Source organism: Lissotriton vulgaris, chromosome 1_1 (assembly GCF_964263255.1).
Source record: "Lissotriton vulgaris chromosome 1_1, aLisVul1.2, whole genome shotgun sequence".
Classification (NCBI taxonomy): domain Eukaryota; kingdom Metazoa; phylum Chordata; class Amphibia; order Caudata; family Salamandridae; genus Lissotriton; species Lissotriton vulgaris.
In genome coordinates this window covers 887740973-887762202 of record NC_141685.1, presented here as the reverse complement: position 1 = coordinate 887762202, position 21230 = coordinate 887740973, and the positions used below count along the sequence as shown (strand labels likewise).

The following is a 21230-nucleotide window of genomic DNA, read 5'->3' as shown; positions in this document are numbered from 1 at the left end:
TTCTACATTCTATGCTGATATTTTACATGAATAAGCCAAAAGGATACGGGTGAGGGTCTTTAGATGCACAGTAACTTTTAACTAGTAAACAGGCAATGTTGAAATAATCATAACGAAGCCCATGGTATGTCGTCATTGAGCCCTTTAGTGTCACTTTTGAGCTGGAAAACCCATTTCTGTTCTTTTGTGAATAGAAATTTTGACACATCACTTATGAGGGGGAATATAAGGATGTTCTAGGACAACCCATTTCATTTCATCCGCTGTATGTTTGCAGGTTAGAAAATGGCTTGTTAGTTTCGTAGCCTGTTTGTGGCACCTAATGGTGCTCTTATGTTCCCCTATTCTCAGTTTGATTTTGCGGGTAGTGTATCCGATGTATCTGAGAGAGCAGGGTCAAGTGATCATGTATATAACATTATCTGTATTACAGTTGGTATGTTTTTTAAGGACCCAGGTCCTCCCTGTCCCTAGATCGATCGAGTTGGTTTTGCTAGTCTGAGGGCACGCACTGCATGACCCACATGGGTGATGGCCTGTAACTGGAGGGAGATCCCATAGGGTCATGGATCTCTCGGTGTTCTGTGTCCTTGGTCTGGTATGGACCAGTGTATCACGCAAGCTGGGTGATCTTTTAAATGAGAAAAGGGGTAAAGGAATATTGGCATCTGTGGTGTTTAGGATACCCCAGTGTTTGCGCACAGATTTCTGAATTCTGTTAGACTGTGCATTGAATGTGCTGACAAATGTTAGCCTTTCCAGAGTTTGGGTGGACGTCTATCCAACAATGCCTCGCGATTGTTATTCGATGCACGTTTCCATGCTCTTTTCACGAGTTGTGTGATATTTGCGTTCCTGCAGTTGGGTAGAAAGGATGGTAGCATGTTTATTAAACAATGCCTGAGATGAACAATTCCTCCTCACTCTGAGGAATTGGCCAACTGGGAGGTTTTCTTTCAGGGAACGTGGATGGTGGCTATTAAAAAGCAACAGGGAATTCCTTGCCATGGGTCTGGTGAACAGTTCGCTCTGCAAACCTCCAGCTTCTGGAAAAATAGACAAATCCAAAATGGAAAGTCTTACATGGCTGTATTCTAAGGTGAAGTTAAGATATTGGTTGCGTTCATTCAGCCATTGGTGAAAGGACTCTATCTCTGTTTCAGAGCCTCGCCACACCATCAGGATATCATCTATATATCTCTTCCATAGCACCACTTGGTGGAAGAATGGGTTGCTATGGTTGAGAATATAGTCCTGTTCAAATTGATGTACATAAAGGTTGGCAAGGCTAGGGGCACAAACACTCCCCATAGATGTCCTGGAGATCTGGAGAAAAAATTGTTCTTCGAATTTGAAGAAATTTTGCTTCATGGCTATTTCAGCACATGCTAAAATGAAGTTCACAGGAGTGATACTATCAAAATCTTCTGACGACAAGAGATGTCTTATGGTATCCAGGGTGTCTTGTTGAGGTATACAGGTGTAAAGGGACTCAACATCAAAGCTGACCAACAGGTCGGTCTCTGCATTATACTCTACACTGGGTAACAGTCTGAGAACATCAGCTGTGTCTTCTAAGTATGTTGGCATTTTCTTGACGAGGGCTCTAAGAAAGAAATCTACAAAGGTAGAAAGAGGTTCCAGGAGAGAGCCAATTCCCGAAATAATGGGACGGCCTGGTGGTGGTCTGGTGGCTTTGTGGATCTTTGGTAGGAAGTAGAACCCTGGTGTAACAGGGTTCTCTGTCACCAAGAATCTGGCTTCCTGAGATGTAATCCACCCTTCGTTGTGTCCTTCATCTACCAGATTTTTTATCTCAGAAAGTAGACGTGGAGTGGGGTCTTCAGATAGACGTCGATAGAATTGGTGATTATCCAATTGTCTCAAGCATTCTTCTCGATACTGGACCATGTCTAGAACTACCGTTGCTCCCCCTTTATCCACAGGTTTTATTATAATAGTCAGATCTTTTGTGAGACTAGTCAAAGCCTGCCTTTCAAGTTTGGAGAAATTCTGGAATGTCTGAAACTCAGCATCTTGTAGTTGGGCGATGTCATGTCTGACTGCTTGTTCAAAAGTGGTTACAAGTGATGGCACTTGGTGGCTCAGGGGGGTGAAGGTAGATTTCGGACGCAACCCTGTATTGGTAAGTTCGTCTTGGCCACTGTCAGAGTTCAGTTTTGTTTTTAAAAAAGAAGTGTAAACGCACCTTCCGAAAGAATTTTTCGAGTTCAGTTCTGATCTGAAATGGATCTCCCTTGTTTGTGGGGACAAAGCCTAAGCCCTTTTCCAAGACTGTCTGTTCAATGGGTGTCAAATTGCGGGAGCTTAAATTAACTGTTAGGTCCCGGTCGTTTCTGTACTGTTGCTCTGTTGAGCCGCTCTCCTGCTCCGTGTGTTGGGAAATGAGGGGTCTGTATCCCATTGGACAGTTTGTTGTCCTCTTTTCCTTCCCCGGCTTTGTCCCCGACCACGTCCTAAAAAAGACTGGTTAGGAAAAAACTGAGGGTGTTGTCCAAATGGATTCATTTGTTGTGCAAACGGTGGTGGAGGTTGAAATCCCCACGGGCCTGGTTGCCTCCAGGATTCTGGTGGTTCCCTGGATACTGGTTGTACATACCACCTCTTTGACGACCACCCCTTTTGAATGGTCGCTGATGTTGACCATTTCCCCCAGAGTATAGGGGTAACAGAGATACCCCTACTACAGAACTGGAGTTACAGGACAGAAACTACTCCTTCCGGGTGAATGACCAACTCTTTGTTGGTTAAGTGGGCGCTAAGAAGGGACGGGCGGTGCACAAACGGACCATTTCCCAATGGGTCGCCTTGTGCATCAAGGCTGGTTATTCACTAGCTAAAAAGGAGCCTCCTATGGGGCTATATGCCCATTCCACTTGGGCCACGGCAGCTACTACTGCCCTGGGTCGGGGAGTCCCCTTGCAGGACATCTGTCAGGCAGCTATGTGGGCCTCGCTGCACATGTTTGCTAGACACTACTGCCTGGACAGACAAGTCGGGAGAGATGGCTTTTTTGGCTGTTCCGTTCTCCAGGACTTTCTGGTGTGATCATTGGTTCGCAGACCCACCACCGGGGTTGGTATTGCTGGGGTATCTATTCTAAGGAAAGGAATCGAATACTAACCTGTTTCTTTCAGATGCACAAGTTACTTACCTTCGGAAACGATATATCTGTAAGAAACAGTAGTTAGTATTAGATTCCCTACCCCCCCACCCATCCTCCCCGTTCTGCAAACCGATATCTAGGGTTACGGTGTATCCCTTTGAGGGACTTAGTCTCATGGCACCAGTGTTCGTTTTTATCATGGCTCTGCGTTTCTGGCACGGAAAAGCTGTCTATAAGAACTGACGTACGCGCGCGAGGACGGCATCTAAGTACTCTGGCGCAGTCATCCCGATTACGGACGCGGAGCCGCAGACGACGCCTACCGACGCGCAGGGGTACTGCTACGCAAAACTTTTCGGATCCAGACTGACGCCTGGGGATATTGTAAGGTAAGGTAAGGAATTCCTACAGATATATCGTTACCGAAGGTAAGTAACTTGTGCGCCAGGGCTGCACATTACCATGGGGTAGAGCTCCGTAAGGAATCAATGGACGAGGATTTCTTATTTGCTACACTAGCACCCACAAAAAGGTCTTAACAATAACTTCGAATGCTTAAAGCGATGATGCGGCTGTGAGCTGCTGGGATTCTGTTGCAGTTAATCCCCCCCCAAACACTTGTTGCCCGACTACTGTTGCACTTTTGCCAGGCAGGTTCCCAGTGTGAGAAGTTGGCATGGTATATGATGTCCACTATTCTAGTGGCCACCTTGCACTGGTCCAATCGACCCTTATTGATGGTAGGTTATAAAGTCAACCTTATAGAAAGCTAACCTAGTGGTAGCTGTGAAGAGCAGCCTTCAGGCTAAGACTTGGAGACGAGTTAAGCAAGTTGTTTTACCATTTATAATCTCTTGAGTACCAAATGAAAGCACACCACACAAGGTACCTATCAAATATATATGTATTATTCTAAATACAATCCCTCTGCATTCTTTGAGGTCAGAGGTAAAAGTACAATACAAGGAACTTATTTAGCATACGATAAGTTGCACAGTATACGTTACGCCCTAGGGGCCTCACAAACTATATACTAAAATAGGGGTATAAGAATCACGTTAGGAATAGAAAGCAGACCTAGGGCCTGGGGAATCGGTGGGGCTTTTAGGAACAACCAAAGGTTAGTATGTAGGAGGCCCACGGGAGACGCGTGCAGTGTGTAAACACAGCCGCAGGTTACCATTGACTTTCAATGGGAAACTAACAAGTTACAATTTTAAAGATTAAGGGTACAAGGAGATGAACTGTGATGAAACCCTTTTAGACTAGGACACTTGGAGAGCCAATACCTACGGGAGCACCGTAGTACTCGTGTTACCTCGCCCAGGGAAACTGGGTGCATAGTTATCTTTTCGTGTCTGGTTTTGTCGTCGATTCCACTGGAGAGCTGCGAAGAAGTGCTGCAGGTGACCAGAGGTAAAGTGTCCGGGTGGATCGGAGATGTGAAGAACCTGAAAGCAGAGGAGAGCGTCTGGGCCACTAGCCAGTGACCAAGGTTGCGATAGGAAGATGCCACCAGATGTCGGGTGATTTCAGAGGAAGTTTGTCTCTTCATCAACTGGTTCCAGGAGGCGTCGACGACGACCACGAGCTAGATTCGAGCTGTCCCACGAAGGATCTAGTTGACTGCGGTGTCGGTATCCGGATCAGACCCAACAAGCCTTGGCAAACGCAATCCACGCAGGATGTCGAGATTGGCTTCGGTGCAGACCAGAAAGGTCTTAGGAACTTCCTTTGCAGGGCAGTTGGAGCAAGCCTGGATCAACCAGGAAAGCAAGTTAAATCAAGGCTTGGTCTTCTTGGGGGCTCACTAGCCAACGGACTATGAACCGCGAAGACCCGTTGAGCTGAAATGCACAAAGCGGACCCACAGGACACTTGTGGAGTGTGGGCCTCTGAGCCTTAAATCAATTGTGTGAAGTTATAACATGCATATAATTTAGATGGTAAACATCATGCCATCATAGTCGATACCTGCGTAATTGTGGCAGTGCCTAATATATCTAGGCTTATCCAAATGTTTAATGCCCCTCCTGCAAGTTATTCAAAACACTGCAGCCAGATTGGTGGTAGCTACACCTATATTTAGGCCCTGTATGTAAACTTCACTGGTTCCCATTGAGTTGAGAATATTCTTCAAGGTATTGTGTACTTTTCAGAACAGCCTTCTTATTAGTAGACAATGCATTGCTACATCACCTACGAATCACTGTGGTCCTCCTACCATTTGATCATGAAACAGCTGTGCATATGAAAAAGAGACTTGGCAAATGAAATATTACAGTAGTCACCCTTTCTCTTTGGGACGATTTGCCACCAAACTTTCTGATGCGACTTAAAACTATTCAAAACTTGTACCTCCTGTTCTAGACAAGTTTTAAGGTACCCTTGCCAATAACTTCAGCATTTCTCTGCACTCAGCTTGTGGCATGCTCACAAAATTTACAGTCAAAACATCTCCTGGGGATGGTTGTGTGAAGAAAGTCTGGCCCGTTGAGGCTTAGCTGTACATAATCGCTAGAGCAGCTGTTCACTTCACGATTCTTTCGGAATGAGGCCAGATCAGAAATGACACACACACTATATGCTTACTGTCAGTAGAAGCTTAGATTTTGTTCCTTTCAAGTGGAGCCAAATTGCTTTCCTACACAGGTGTTGCTTGAAGAACCCCCATGTTATGCGTTGAATGGTATGTTCCAAAAATTATAATAACATGGACAGTGTACACATGAAATGGGTTTTCTTTATGGAGGAGAGGGCCACAATCGCTCCTAAATGATAATGAAAAGACACAATGTACCACCGCCCCCCCAAGTGACCCTGGGTCAACAGAGAACATAGATGCAAGGTCAAGAAAGTCATGAGGACAAGTAGAAGGCGAGTGCCATCCCCTGCGGGCTTCTTTAGTACTGGGCATGACATCTGACTGACATAATAGGCCGTTAAGACACTGTTGCAAGGATCCTACTCATACACAGAACTGTGCACGGAGACCTAGAACGTCAGTTAATTGTGGTGTACCAGAAACTCACCTCTGTACCTATAAAAACCCCAACCTGCTAGCATCTGTCACATTAGCTCTTTTCCTGTAGCAAAGTAACCAATGATTAGACAACCTAGAACATGCGACTTAGGACCATCTCAGGAATGGTGGGAAGTGAGAACACTCTTTTGTTATACTATCATACAAGTCCACAACAGGAGTAAATAGGAGATACAGTAAGGTTAAAATGTTTATTTTAACGATGTGATCTCAGGTGCAGTATCTTAGCCAACATAAGCAGACATATGATTGAAAATAATATGGTCAGCTTGGTTACAATTCCATAAAATACAAAAGGAGAAATCCATATTACAATGATGGTGAAAACAGGTCCTATAGCGCCTAGTTTTAACACCCTCCCTATATAGGAACTATGTATTCTAAACTAAAGAAGGTCTCTTAGGCTTGTTTTGGGGGACCCCATTACCTTTCCGCCCAGTAACAGTAAATTATATATGGATCAGCGTAGGCTCTCTGCATCCCTGGAAACGGAAATCTTCCAAGTGTCTGAAATCATGGCTAGTGTGTGATAATAAGGACGACAGAATCTTACTTGGCTCACAGGTGCCAAAATGTGTCTAGAGAACGTTACCCGAACAGGTCGAAAAACAACTAACATGTTTTGATAACCTTGACTGCTTTAGCACTCACTGTGCAGACTAGTGGCACGATGTAAGTCTAGAGTTGTCGAAAACAAACCTTTTCTCACGTGTAGACCTTCGTGAAGGCTAACTAACAAAAACAGCTATGCAGTGACGTGTGTAAAAGCGGCAAAAGGTAAAATGGCGTTTAAAACTTCTAATAAGCCATGCTAACATAACATTCACGCAAAGCAGGCCCTAGGCTATACTACAACACTTCTTGGAATCCTTCACATAAAGTCAAACAGAGCCGAGACTTGAGTTGCCCGGTCCAACAAAGAAGCCACTGTTCTCACTCCCTAGATTTTACAGTAAGTGCATTTCTGAGAGCAGGTCAAGTGCCAGGGCCTGTTTCATTCATGACAGTTGTGATTCTATTAAACTGCACAGCACAGAGCGATTGGTGCCTTGAATGACCAATGGCAGTGCAACCTTTCCACCAACAAACCCATACCAAATTATTTTTGTACTTACTGTTCGACTTACGCAAATATTATATTTTTTCTCTGTTTCGTGTGTTGCAAACACTTTTTTTGCACTGATTAGGTTTTAGTTATTGGTGTAGAATTGCCTTTAAGTGTACCCATTCTACTCCCAGGCCCTAAGACCCATCCTCACTTTTGCATGACATCGGTGAAGGATGGGCAAGGGACAGGAATCATTTGAAGCCTTATCTTGATGGTTCTGTTCTGTGTTTGGAAGGCCTAAAGAGGTCACAGGACATGTTACCCTGCTCCAGACAGAGCAGTCCTTGGCAAAATCTAAAATGGAAGATTGAGGCGAAATGCTGACGGTGGGTAGGCCTAGTGGTATTTTACTGCATCCTCAAGGTAAGAGATGGGAGGTGCCCTGGCAGGGATACATACATGGATGCTAGAACACCCCAGGGAGAAATAGGGCCCCCTCTCACGAAGGGCAGATTGGAGCTGTGCTTCTGTAGAGCCGCAGGCACTTTCAAATGCCAGTTTCACAGTGGAATACCCTGCTAAATCAGTTTACATTGATTTAAGGCTAAAAAGGAATGATTACGAGTAAAATAGTGCCTCAATAATGCCGCAAAATTTCCATTTTTGTGATGCTACATTTCCAATTTTGTGCCGCGAAATTTTGGACATCTATGCCGCAATATCCTGGAGGGTCTGCCTAGAGCGCATTCCATTTGCAAAATAGGGGCATCAATGGCCTTTTTAGGCAACATCCCTCTAGCTCATATATGTAAGGCAGCTACATGGTCTACACCGCACACATGTACCAAACACTATTGTGTAGATGTGTTAGCACTTCAACAGGCTAATGTAGGCCAAACAGTACTGAAAACACTATTTCAAACAACTGCAACATCTACTGGTTAGCCACTGGTTTGAGAGTATACTGCTTTATAGTCTATGCAAAGTATGTGTAGCTACAGCACACATGCCTCAAACGGATAATGTTACTTACCCAGTAAGCATCTGTTATTGGCATTTAGAGTTGTAGATTCACATGCGCCCACCCGGGTACCTTTAGTTGTACCAGTTCTTAAATTATACATTCATGCGCATGAACATCTCTATACTACACTTATTTACTCCTTTCTCACCCTCTTGCAGGAAAACAATCTAACAATGGAGTTGATGACCATGCACACTATCACTGAAAGGAGGAGTCACCTTACCTCGTGACTAGGAAAGACTTCTTCGTAGAAAAATAACTTGCAAACATCCAGAACCCAGCACTAGATGGCAGGAGTATGCAAAGCATGTGAATCTACAGCTCTACATGCCAAGAACAGATGATTACTGTGTAAGTAACATTATCCTTCCAGTAAATACTGTCTGTACCTGCAGATTCCTCACTGACTTGTTCGCCTCCTAGTTTGATGGATTATAGGGAAACATCCTAACATTAGTTAGATACTGGAATTCTTCATCGATGTCCATCTGCCCTCTCGTCTCGAATGCTTGGGAAAAAAAGTGGGAAACTGACGTTGATTCTCTGGGGTGGACCTTTTATGACCGCAGTAGCGTCGCCTGATGTTACTTCAGCCACAAATAAGTCCAGCACCCACTACTAGCGACCTATGTTTTTGGGATCCTGTCTGGTGCCTGGGATTGTTCTACAGGTGAGGAATCTGCAGGTAGTGTATCCATAAGAAAGATCATTACTATAGTTAAGTACGTTTTTGGAGTACAACAATATTGTGGACTCCGAATGCCATTGGTAAAGGACAATACTAGCTGTTTTGCCCTGGGATTCCAAGTAAATGCCGCACAATTACCGTCTCTCTCTTTCAGAAGCTTAAGAATTCTGAGCGAGCTTGTAGTCTGAAAATGTAGTGTACATTTTTTGTATTTATGAATGAGGCATTTCAAGAAAAGGTGTCCCTAGTATTTAAGTGGTGCATTAGGTCATAGGCCGCTGAAGGGTGTTGCATATATAAGTGATGAAAGTGTGCCACTGATGGTAAGTTGTATATAGTTGAAAATGCGTAGCTTCCTGAGGTCAGCAGCCAGGAAGAATTAGAGGGGCTTAAAAATAAGACTGTTAAAGTTAACATGAGCCTTTTGCTTTTCATACTGTACTGCAAACTGTCACAACTAATATGAATCTTTGACCTCCTACACTGATGATTATCCTAGTATTTTAAACTTTGCTCTGAGATTCTTTTCCCATGTGAAAACATGTACCGATTTGCCTTTCTATGCAGTCAACAGCAGGGGCATCTTTACTGGCTAACACCTCACCTCTGACCCTCATGACGTCGCCTCTCTCTGTTACTAATCAGAACGTGGCATCTTCACCATTGACTCCTTTCGGCATGTTGGGCGGACTAGTTCCTGTAACTGTGCCCTTCCATTTGCCGCTGGAACTGCTGCGCTTTGGTGGCGATGCAGTGACCACTTCCTCAGGAACTACCTCAGCTGTATTCCACCACAGTCTCACTCAAAGTAAGTCACTGTCAGAACTCCTCCTGGTTTATGTGGTGCACACTATCAGAGGTTTGCTTGCGAACTTCCACAACTGCTGTTTTTTTGTTTAATTATTTAGAAGATAGTCTGTTGCTTGGTGTTTGCCCTAGGTTGGTGGTGGTTGGGAGACTGAATGTAATCCATTCCTGTAGCTGCCACTTCCATCTTCTGTTCTGTTTTCATTTGACTTTCAGTTGGCCCCCTCATGGGATACTTCATATCTTAACTTGTCTGAGGTATCGTGATTTCTATGAAAGAAAAAACCTTGTGCCTAGGAAGCAGTGTTTCGTGCATGCAACGTATGTGCTTTAAGACTTTTTGCTATATACTCACTTTATACGCCTCTCCTGTTAATCTAAACATCTAGTCCTCCGTCTCCCTAGGTGAATATTTCTACAGCCCTGTTCCTAAGATTGTTCATTGGCCACACTTTTGCCCAACTCCTAGAGACTGAATTTCCACTCACCCTTTTAGTTCTTTTTCTCTTTTGCATCAGCCCTCTGGTGTCAGGGTCTGTAACCCAGTCTCCTATTTTTCCATCCCTCTCGCTATCTCTCTCCTTCTAGATTTGCTGAAAGGTTTACAGACAAGCACGCAGCATGCAGCGAACCTTTCTCACACCATGCCGCCTGCACACTTGCAGCAGGCATTTACAGGTAAGAGACTGCATCCCATGTTTCCATTATGTGGGAGAGACAAAATAATGAACTGAAATGATCTTTAGAAATCCTTTAGCACTTGGCCCGGAATTCAGAAGGGGGTTGTGTGATCTTCAGTTGTTTATTCAATTTTAATTGGGTGAGGTTGAGAACCATTGATCATAAGGCAATGTTCTTATGCAGTACCATTCAGTAATAAAGTTCAAATGTAATATGCTTAAGATCCAAACTGTATTAAAGTAAGATATAATAAGCAAAATGACAAAAATTCAATAATGGGGGAAGTAGAAATAGCCCCATAAATGCAAAGCTCTAATGATAGTCGCTGGTCACAGTCTACTGCGATCGAGGTGCAATTTGAAGATGACAGCGATGGAATGTGGGTTTACCACAACCAGCTTTGTCCTTGTCAAAGATTCTACCTTCTCACTTAGTCTGTTAAGTCCCAGATCATTACAGGAATACAATTTTAAACCCACTCACGACCTCAGTGGAGGCACTTGGAGACTGGTAGGGTGTCAGGCAGAGGCTACCAGCAGAGTCCAGTCCAGATCCATTTGTCACTGGTCAGCTGCGTACTTCCAGAAAAAGGCTTCTTACAGCTTGAATCCTTGTAACCTGAACAGGAGGCCAGCCTTGTGTCCCTTGGAATTCACTTATTTTACCTGGGTACCAGCGGGTGTAGGTCCAGTCCTTCAGGACTCCTTTGAAGGTCAGATAGCAGGTCCAGACCTTTCCCCCTTTCGTGATCTTCCGCAGGTCCAGAAAGTGTTCTGAAGTGGGTGCCTGCAGGTGCCACATTTATGCCTAGCACTAGCTAGTGGGTGGGAATGACTCCTGGGCAAACCATAACCAATAGGGTGAAAGTTCCTGCAGCCAATCCTACCTACTTGGGGCATTTTCTAGTTGGCACAAGTCTTAGACCTCTCCAAACTTGGACTCTGAGGGCTAAGGGGTATGAGGGAAGTATAGTGTGAGGGAAGTATACTATGGTAATCCTAGGGTCCTTCCACATCTAACACTAAAATCCTATTTGAGGCAGGCACTGTAGCCATAATAAACCCAGGGACAGAAGTCTGGTAGGATAAAAGTAGAGTCATCCAGCAAACAAACAGTAGTTCCAGAACAATTTGCTTTGGAATCCTGTTCTCTCCAATTTAAAGTGTGCCCTAATGGTTATAAGTGAATCCAGCAAACCTGTTGAACAGGATTTGATACTGAAACAGATTTCACACTAGAGTTAAAAAAAAAAAAAAAAAGTATACCCACAGCACCCCCCACTCGTCCGAAACATATTCTTGGAAGTTCATAATAGTCATTTACCCATTCAGGTAAGCGTATTCTGGGAGGTATTTCATACCTATTCAATGCTGATTGCTGGCTGGAAGCTTGCAGAGATTTATATTATTCAGCCCTCTGACAGTTCGGGCAGGTAACTTTCTAAAAGTTACTTATCTATTAAAAATACAATCTGCCATGACGTTAATTTGTTTTTAATAACTATTACAAATAGTTGTTTATTTCTCTAACTGGTCCCATTCCCAAGATACAGTATTATTATTTTAATCTAATCAGTTTTTTTCAATGGACAGCTAGGCCTGCCACTGTGAAAAATAGCTTTTTTGGTGCTAGTCATTGTAAGGACATGTTTAGATAACACAATTCTACATGTTATTCTTAAATACCATGCTCCATGTCTTGTGGGCTACAAGGCCTACATAGGAGTGACTTAGTAATATTTAAAAGGGAGATTTTGACCTGTGAAAAGGTTTTTGAGAGGTCACATTGCTGTTGCGCTGCTTCATCAGGCTACACTTGTAGGCCTAAAGTCATGTTTGCACTGCCATGGCAGTGGGTGGCACAAATCAGGTGATTCAGTTTACTAGTGAAATTAAACTGTTCGCGGCATGTGAGCTGTAGATCACATGCTGTGCATATTTGGCCATCTAGTGTTGGGTCTGGATGTTTGCACTTTGTTTTTGTTCGAAGAAGTCTTTCCAGTCACGAGGTAGGTGACTCCTCCTTTCGATGATATTGCGCATGGGCATCAACTCCATCGTTTTTTTCCGCCATAGAGTTCGAACGTCTATCTGGTTTAACACCATTCCTTCGGTTTCCCTCGGTGCGCAAATTCTCACCCTCGACGGTATTATTTTCTATCGTGTTTTCCCTTTTATCGCATATCGTATTTACTTGCAAAAACCAAACTTTAAATCAGAAAGCTCGTGGGAGGCCGTCGGGTCTACCCGCGTCCGGCCAACCCACAGTCGATGGAACAAACTCCTTTTAAATTCTGTCACGCGTAATACCCAGGCACCGAATCGCACGAAGTGTGTAATCTGTGTTTGTCCCCCAAAGACCGATAACAGGACTGCAACACGTGCCAGACTTTCCGCTCCAAAACAATACTTTGCGACAGTCTGGCTCAACGTCTCGACATGCAGAACCAGGACCCAAGCTCCATCACGGACTTATTCGGACCCCAATCGGACAGCGAGGTCATGGGAACCGAGGAGGTGCAGGAGCAGATCACCATCCCGGAGCTCGACTCTGACCAAGAAGGCGACTTCCCACATGGACAGTGTACCGTGAATACAGCTCCCGCCTTGTCCCAAGACCCAACTCCCCCAAAAGAAGGCAGCTCCGGTTCAACCCACGCCCTCTTGCTCCAGTCGGCACCGAGACCATGCTTCTGACGCCCCACCTTCTGGCTCGGCACCAAAGCCTACCAGAAAGCCTTCCGGCTCCGAAAATGTGTTTCGGCACCGAAACACACTTTGAATCCGAAAATATTTACACCCAAGTCTTCGACACCTAAACTTTCGGCGCCAAAACAGATGTGCGAAATCACCAAAAAGACTGTTTCAACGCTCCGAGCGACAAACAGTATCCGAAACAAAAAGTACTGTATAGTCATCCTCAAGCTTGACATATCACAACTAAAGTGGCTTTAAAAAGAAGGCCCGATACAGAGGAAGAATACCACATTTCTTTAAAGAAGAGAATGGTTGGAACTAACCCTTCCCCCCCCCCCCTCCTCTTCCTTCACCTCAGTTTCAGCCTATTTCACCTGAACATTCACCACCACATACATCTTTCAACCATGATGATGGGGATGACAATGGGGATTATAATCAACCAATGCAAGACCCATGGGATGATTACAATACCAGTTCGCCCACGGGCAATGATCCTGATTTATATCCTAGCAAGCCCTCTCCACCAGATGACAGAGTAGGCTACATTGAGTTACTGTGTAGAGCTGCCAACTACCATGGGGTGCAGCCACATAAGGAGTCCTTGGAAGAGGATTTCCTCTTTGAAACCCTCAGTACCACGCAGAGAAGTCATCACATACACTACCTATGCTCAAAGGGATCATCAGGCATGTAGATGACATTTTTAACGACCCAGTCAGAGCTTGTATTCTTAACCCTAGAGTAGACCAAAAATACAAGCCAGCATCATCTAACCCAGTATATATAAAAGGTCAGTTGCCACTAGACGCCCTGGTTGTGTCAAATGCAAGGAAAAGGGCCAACTCCCACACAATGGTAGATGCTCCACCCCTGATAAGAAATCCAAACATATTGATGCTTTTGGGAAAAGGGTGGCCTCTCAGGCAGCCAATTTCTGGCATGTCTCCAACACTCGGGCATTGCTAGCACGATATGTCTGTGTGCACTGGGATGAGATGGAGCAATTAATACAATATTATCCCCAGGAACCTAGATCTAAGGCACAAGACCTGGTGCGTGAAGGGCAACTTAATTCCAATAACGCTATAAGATGTTCCCCAGGTGCTGCAGACACACCTACTGGAGCTGTAAACACCAGTGTCCTCTCGAGAAGACATGCACTGAAGTGGCCAAATCCATGGGAGCCCTTCAGTCAGCACAAAGCTGTGGTTCCTTTCGGCGCTCCTTTTACCGCGGAGGCTCTAAAAATGCCTCCTCGGAGACCACCTCCACCTATAAGGGCAATAACCAACCCTCTCCATCTCTGGGTTACTTCAGTGGGGGTTACAGATGTAACAAAGGGAAAGGTTCAAACACATGCACCTCCCCCTTCAATGCAAAGCAATGACTTGCCTCTGCTTCCCCCCGACCACTTAAGACCTGTCGAGAGAAGACTGTCAGATTTCCCACCAATCTGGCAGTCAATAACAGATAATTGGGTACTACAAATTATCCATTCTGGTTACTGCCTGGAGTTCCTCAACATTCATCCAAACATTCCACCAAAGTCACACAAACTTTCAACAGATCACCTACACTTCCTCAAACAAGACGTTCAGTCTCTACTTCTAAAAGGAGTTATAGACCCTGTACCACCGCAACACCACGGGTCGGGCATATACTCCTTTTACTTCCTAATACTAAAAAAAGATGGTTCTCTCAGACCAATATTACATCTCGGAGAACTAAATCTTTACATTCAGTCAGATCATTTCCACATGGTGACAATACAAGTATTAACTCTGCTGCAAAAAGGCGACTTTCTGTCTACTTTAGATCTAAAAGACGCCCATTTTCATATTCCAATCCACCCGCTCATTGCAAATTCCTCAGGTTCGTGGTAGTGGGTCAACACTTCCAGTTCAAGGTACTTCCATTCGGAGTCACCCTGGCTCCCAGAGTCTTCATAAATTGTCTGGTGGTAGTAGCTGCTCACCTGAGAAGGCAAAGCATCCATGTCTTCCCATACTTGGACGACTGGCTCATAAAAGCCAGCACGTACCAGCAATGCCTTCAGAAAACTTTCAGAATAATCCAGTTACTACATCAACTAGGGTGCACAATCGGTGCGACAGTCACATCTCCAACCAGACAATACTCAGGACTACCTAGGAGCCATGCTAAATACTCAAAAAGCCCTGGCGTTTCCCAACCCAGCCAGAATTTGAAATATTCAGACTTTAGTTCTCCGATTTCAACCCACTCATAGGATTCCAGATCGGGTTTATATGCAATTGCTAGGAATGATGGCATCTTGCATCATAATCGTCCCCCATGCCAGACTGCACATGAGTCCACTTCAAGAATGCTTAGCCAGTCAGTGGAACCAGTTAGTGTCTATTAACCGATCTAGTGTTGGTAAGCGGCTGTGCTCCTCACTCTCTGCAGTGGTGGAACACACTAAACTTCTCAAAAGGACGGCCTTTCATACCCCAGTTGCACAGATAGTATTGACAGCGGACGCCTCACTGGCTGGGGAGCTCATATACAACAACACAGTGCAAGGCATGTGGAGTCAACAGCAGAAGTTGCTTCACATCAATCATCTAGAGCTGCTTCCAATCCTTCTAGCTTATCAAGGCGTTTCACTCACCTAGAAGGCAAAGCTGTCCTGGTTCGTACAGACATGACAGCTATGTATTGCATACAAAAACAGGGTGGGACACACACTCTCCAGCTGTTCCACTTATCCCAAGACATCTGGAGGAGGGCCATTCACCACAAACTTTATCTCCTAGCGGAATACCTCCCAGGAGGGAACAACCAGATTGCAGATCTTCTCAGCAGACAGACAGCAAATACACGAATGGGAACTCGATCCTCAGGTTCTCCTCCCATGCTTTTAAAGTTGGGTTGCCCTCACATAGACCTGTTCACCACACACCAAAATGTCAAAGCTTTGCCTCCAGGTACCCACACCCGCAATACAAGGGCAATGCACTATGGATGAACTGGACAGGGATATTTGCCTATGCTTTTCCGCCTCTCCCACTCATTCCATTAGGGGTTAAGAAGCTCAGGCAAACATCTCACACTAATCCTAGTAGCTCCCACATGGCCACGTCAACCATGGTTCACAACCCTGTTGGAGCTATCCCTAGTCTCACATCAAAAGCTACATTTAAACTCCAGTCTCTTCACACAGAGCCATGGAAAAGTCAGACACCCAGATCTCAAACAATTGAACCTCACGATCTGGCTCCTGAAGTCTTAGTTTGGTTACTTAAACCTTCCACCAGAATGTATGAATATCATTAGGGAGGGTAGAAGACCTACTACAATGGCCTGCTACGCAACTAAGAGATTTATTTACTGTGGTAACAATCATATCAACCCTCTTGATGCTTCCATACAGAACATCATATGCGATCTGTTATTTATTTATTTATTTATAAAGTTTTATGTAGCGCAGACATGACCCACCAGCAATTGCTGCATATCTACAAAATAGACCGCATTTATCGTTATTTAGAGTACCTGTTATCAATGCTTTCATGGAAGGACTAAAAAGAGACATACCACCAAAACTTCCAACAGCTCCAGTGTGGAATCTTAATATAGTCCTCACACGGTTGATGGGCCCACCTTTTGAGACCATGCACAAATGCGAACTACAGTTCCTCTCTTGGAAAACCGCTTCGCTCATTGTAATCACATCATTGAGGAGAGTGAGTGAATTACAGGCTTTAACCATACAAAAACCATTTTTCCAACTACACAAAGACAAGGTGGTTCTTTGTACTAATCCTACATTTTTACCTAAGGTCGTATCTGCATTTCACATAAATCAGTCGGTAGAATTACCTGTATTCTTTCCTCAACCTGATTCAGTTGCAGAAAGAGCTCTACGCACGTTAGGTGTTAAAAGAGCACGCTTGTACTACATTGAAAGGACAAAATCTTTTTGTGAAACAAAATAACTTCGTTGCTTTTGCACCACCATACAAGGGCAATCCTATCTCCAAATCAGGTATTGCAAGGTGGATTGTTCAGTTCATTCAAACCTGCTATGCGAAAGCAAAGAGAACTCTAACTGTTCCCCCTACGACACATTCCACTCGTAAGCTAGGGGCCACTGTGGCTTTTTTAGCAAACATTCCTATTGTTTACATTTGCGAAGCTGCAACATGGTCTACACCTCATACATTCACTAAACATTATTTTGGAGATGTGTCAGACAACAAGCCAATGTGGGTCAAGTAGTACTTAAGACACTATTCCAGACAACTCCAACAGCTACAGGTTCACCACCACTTTTGGAGGATACTGCTATGTAATCTATGCGCAGTATGTGATCTACAGCTCACATGCCTCGAACGGTTAATGTTACTTACCCATTAAGCATCTGTTCATGTCATGTAGAGCCATAGATTCATATGCGCCCACCCATCTACCCGGATACCTGTTGCTGCTGCAGTTCTGAATTTAATTTATATGCATACGCATGGACATCTCTATTTTTCACTACTACTCCATTCTCCCCCTCTGCGGCAAACACTCTACCAATGCAGTTGATGCGCATGCACATTATCATCAAAAGGAGGAGTCACCTACCTCGTGACTGGAAAGACTTCTTCGAAGAAAAACAAGTGCCAACATCCAGACCCAACACTAGATTGCGAGCTATGCACAGCATGTGAATCAACAGCTCTGCATGCCAAGAACAGATGCTTACTGGTTAAGTAACATTATACTTACCCTTGTTACATTTTGTACTGTATACTACAGACAAGAGAAATATGACAAATCAACCATGTTGAAAAGTTTTGGCAGGGGTAAGGTGGACAGAGTTCTAAAGCCAGTAAAAAATATAGGGCTCAGCAAAAGATGAAAAATCTGAGGTGACCACTCAAAAAAGGTGGCTTTCCTACAGACCTTTCGCTAAATAAGATCTGTTAGACAGTTAATATAGTAGTGTATATTCCCAATCAGAATTTATAACAGCCATCAACTGATATCTGCCCACCTTTATGTAATTGAGAATTTGACCTATGAGGTGGAGAGATTCAATGCTCCATCTCCAACAAAATCACAGAGCATCACATTTTCTACTGTACCTCAAGTTTGACTACAGGGGGCCTTTCTTTTTTTATGAAAACTTATTCCACTTCCATCTGGTCACCAGTATTTTCTCTAGGGCCCTCCAATCATCCCTGAGTGGCTGAGCCCTCAGAACTCGATTGGTGACCCATCTTCCAGTTCTTTATTGAAGCATGATCTTCATGTGGAGCCATAGCAATCTGCTTTGAAGCTACTCACAAAAAGTACAATTATGACCTTGACATATCTGGTGATATAGCTCAGAACCATGACATTTGTCAAACATTCATGTCAAAAACCTGCAATGACAATGGGGGCTGGCTAAATAAAACCTTTAAGTCCTTTTTTCAGGAACTGGATCTGTAAAGTGTCCACGTAGTCTTTCCAAAGAACAACAATGCAAATTGGAAATTGTCAGAGCCTGATCCTCCAAGCCTCTTGTGACTGCAGTATCAATACCTTCTATTCCCTCTAAAGTGCAGGCATCTGGTTCTCGAGCCAAATCCCTTGAGAAGGGCAACACTTACTGACCAATTAGCACTTCTTTGATTGCCGTAACTCTTATGTTCGAGGCATATGAGCTGCAGAATTCATCCTTGTGCATAGATCGCCATCTGGTGTTGGGCTCGGATGCTTGCACCTTGGAAGAAGTCTTTGTAGTCACAAGATAAGTGACTCCTTTGGACAATAGTGTGCATTGGCATGGACTCCGTCCGTAGATTGTTTTTTCCGCCATCAAGTTCGGATGAGACTTGCTGCGCTCCCGGTCGGTGTCTTTATCGAACCCACTTTCTACGCGCAATCACAGCTAACCAACGATAATGTCTCGATCGTGTTTCAGGAAAAACATGTCCCAGACTCCGAAGTAGACCTCTCAGACGCCGAAGATGACATCGCCCCGCCTCAATGGGACGTAAATACTGAGACCCCCGCCCTACCCAAGCCCATAACAAAGGCTTTGCCTTCGGGCTCAGGTCCACACAGTGGCAGCTGGTGACATTTGAAATTGGTGGGCGTAAAATTGGCGGTGGAGAAAAGTCCATATCTTATTGTCCTGCATTGGCATCCGCTCTCCACTCAAGGCTGACGTAACAAAAGCTGTATAATGTCCCCGCGTTATGTGCAACACCTTCAACAGTCTATTTCAGTCAACCGCACAGCATGCTTGATTTTTTTATTTTATATTTTGTGTCTTACCAATAAATGACACCGGTGTAAAGGCAGAACCCTGCAGCCAGGGGCGACGCATACCACTGCTGTGGGCATGAGTTTTAATTCCGGATGCAGGCTGGCTGCACCCAGCACAGGGTATTAGTCTAGAGGAATGTGTAATCTGGATAACCAGCCTTTTCGTGCTCCTCTCCGTTAAGGTGCCCGTGGTGATTGTGGTATGTCATCTTGCGGTTCATAAAGTGGTTTTTATTCAATGAATATTAATGTCTTTGAAAGGATGGGGCTCTGTTCCGCTGCAACATTAAATCACGTCGAAGAGCTCGCAGTACACTTATTTGTTTGCAGAATTAGCCGGTAGCTCTGCAGCGACACAGACGTCTGCCAAGTTACTTCCCCTCAGTTTCCACACCCGCGCCCCTCCCCCCGCCATGGAGCCGAATAGAGAGCGGTCCTGTAATGTTAGCCCGCACTGTTCAGACTTCTTTGTAATCAAGTGCACTGATCTGCATAGTTACTTTTCTCAGGGTACTTGTTAAGGAATGGCCGAGCTGCATTAAAAATACAGTATGCCAAAGCCACTCAGCCTCAGTTGCCAATGGGACCAAACATTGCAACTAAATCTCCAAAACCGACCCCAGTCCCCCACTGTGGCACAAAACAATCAATCGACCTCCCCCAATGAGGACCGGCAACACCATGAGTAGGGTCTGCAGATGCACTGGTCCCGCGGGACCCACCTTGGCTGCATCAAACACGCCAACAGGTTCCGTTGTGCCCTCGCAGTCAAGGGGCCCACTTGGTCAGCCGAGGCAGCGACCTAATGTCCCCGTGGTACTTCGGTGTCCTACCTCACCCCTCTCCATGGGAGACATGAGCTCCCAGGCAACTTCTAAACGGTCCGGAACAAGCGCTGAGAGGCCGAGCTCAAAGCATCCAAGGCTCAGGTAGGACTTGCCAGAGGAGGATTACAAACGTGTGGCAAATATTAACACAGTAAATGGCGACATGGTAGGCACACTGGCACGTTTCATATTTCATTTTCAATGAGAGTTGGTGTAATAAACCGGGGTTCAAAGTAAAGACTGCCCTTGCCTGTTGTAATACTCTGCCCGAGCAGGACGCAGCCCCCACAACGGAACAGGCAGACAGCGCGCCGACCAACCACACTCCGTAGACTAAGTCAACGTCCATGACCTGTATAGACATCCCAGGCCACCGAAAATCAACACACCAAATAGTTACCCGCTCTTCAGCAACAGGCCGCTCCTTGCCTGTAAAACACCACTACAACCGGGTGGACGCAGCCCCACGCTCGGTCCTAAATCCATCCAGCCGTAATAGAGCATTTGCTCCTTTTCACTGGTAGCCTGGCAGGCATAGCCCTAATTAAATCAGGACCAGTTCCTGTGGCCTGTGACATTATGAAACATTTCCATCCAGCTTAAAAGTACATGTGATCCTTATCTATGACCGCATTGGCAGACTCAACCGAATCTACTTCAAAGGTCCGGGCTCCGGACCAAGTGCTGCCCTTCGTACTGTTTAAATATAAAAAACTTACCTTGGCTTCCCCCGCTGACTCCCGACTCGAGTCCCGAGACTGCAGACTCCTGCCGTCCTGGATTTTGAATGCCGCTGCTGCGTCTGACGTGGTGTGGGCTCTCGTCATTGAAGGCTGCAGGCAGCCTCCCTCCCCTCCATGGCAACCGGCGCTGATTGGTTCGGCCGGCTGCCCTAACCGCATCATTTCTCCTAGTCTGCATCCTGCAGAACGGAGAGTGGGAGGAGGCCTGGGGAAGCGACTTGCCCACTGTTGCTAATACTGTCTGTTTGGACAGCCTCTCAGGCTGTCCAAACAGTC

At 45.1% G+C, this 21230-nt stretch overlaps 1 protein-coding gene across 4 annotated transcripts in view; it reads left to right on the top strand.

Moving 5' to 3' along the window:
- The window catches only part of UBN2 (ubinuclein 2), a 624092-nt gene that overhangs the window by 578086 nt on the left and 24776 nt on the right, over positions 1-21230 (top strand). For 3 of the 4 annotated variants that reach the window (XM_086958824.1, XM_086958830.1, XM_086958835.1), the window contains 2 exons: positions 9498-9738; positions 10326-10415. In XM_086958824.1, coding sequence (XP_086814950.1) covers positions 9498-9738; positions 10326-10415 — 331 coding nt within the window. The remainder of the gene's footprint in view (positions 1-9497; positions 9739-10325; positions 10416-21230) is intronic. The other variant, XM_086958832.1, reaches the window with a different exon arrangement.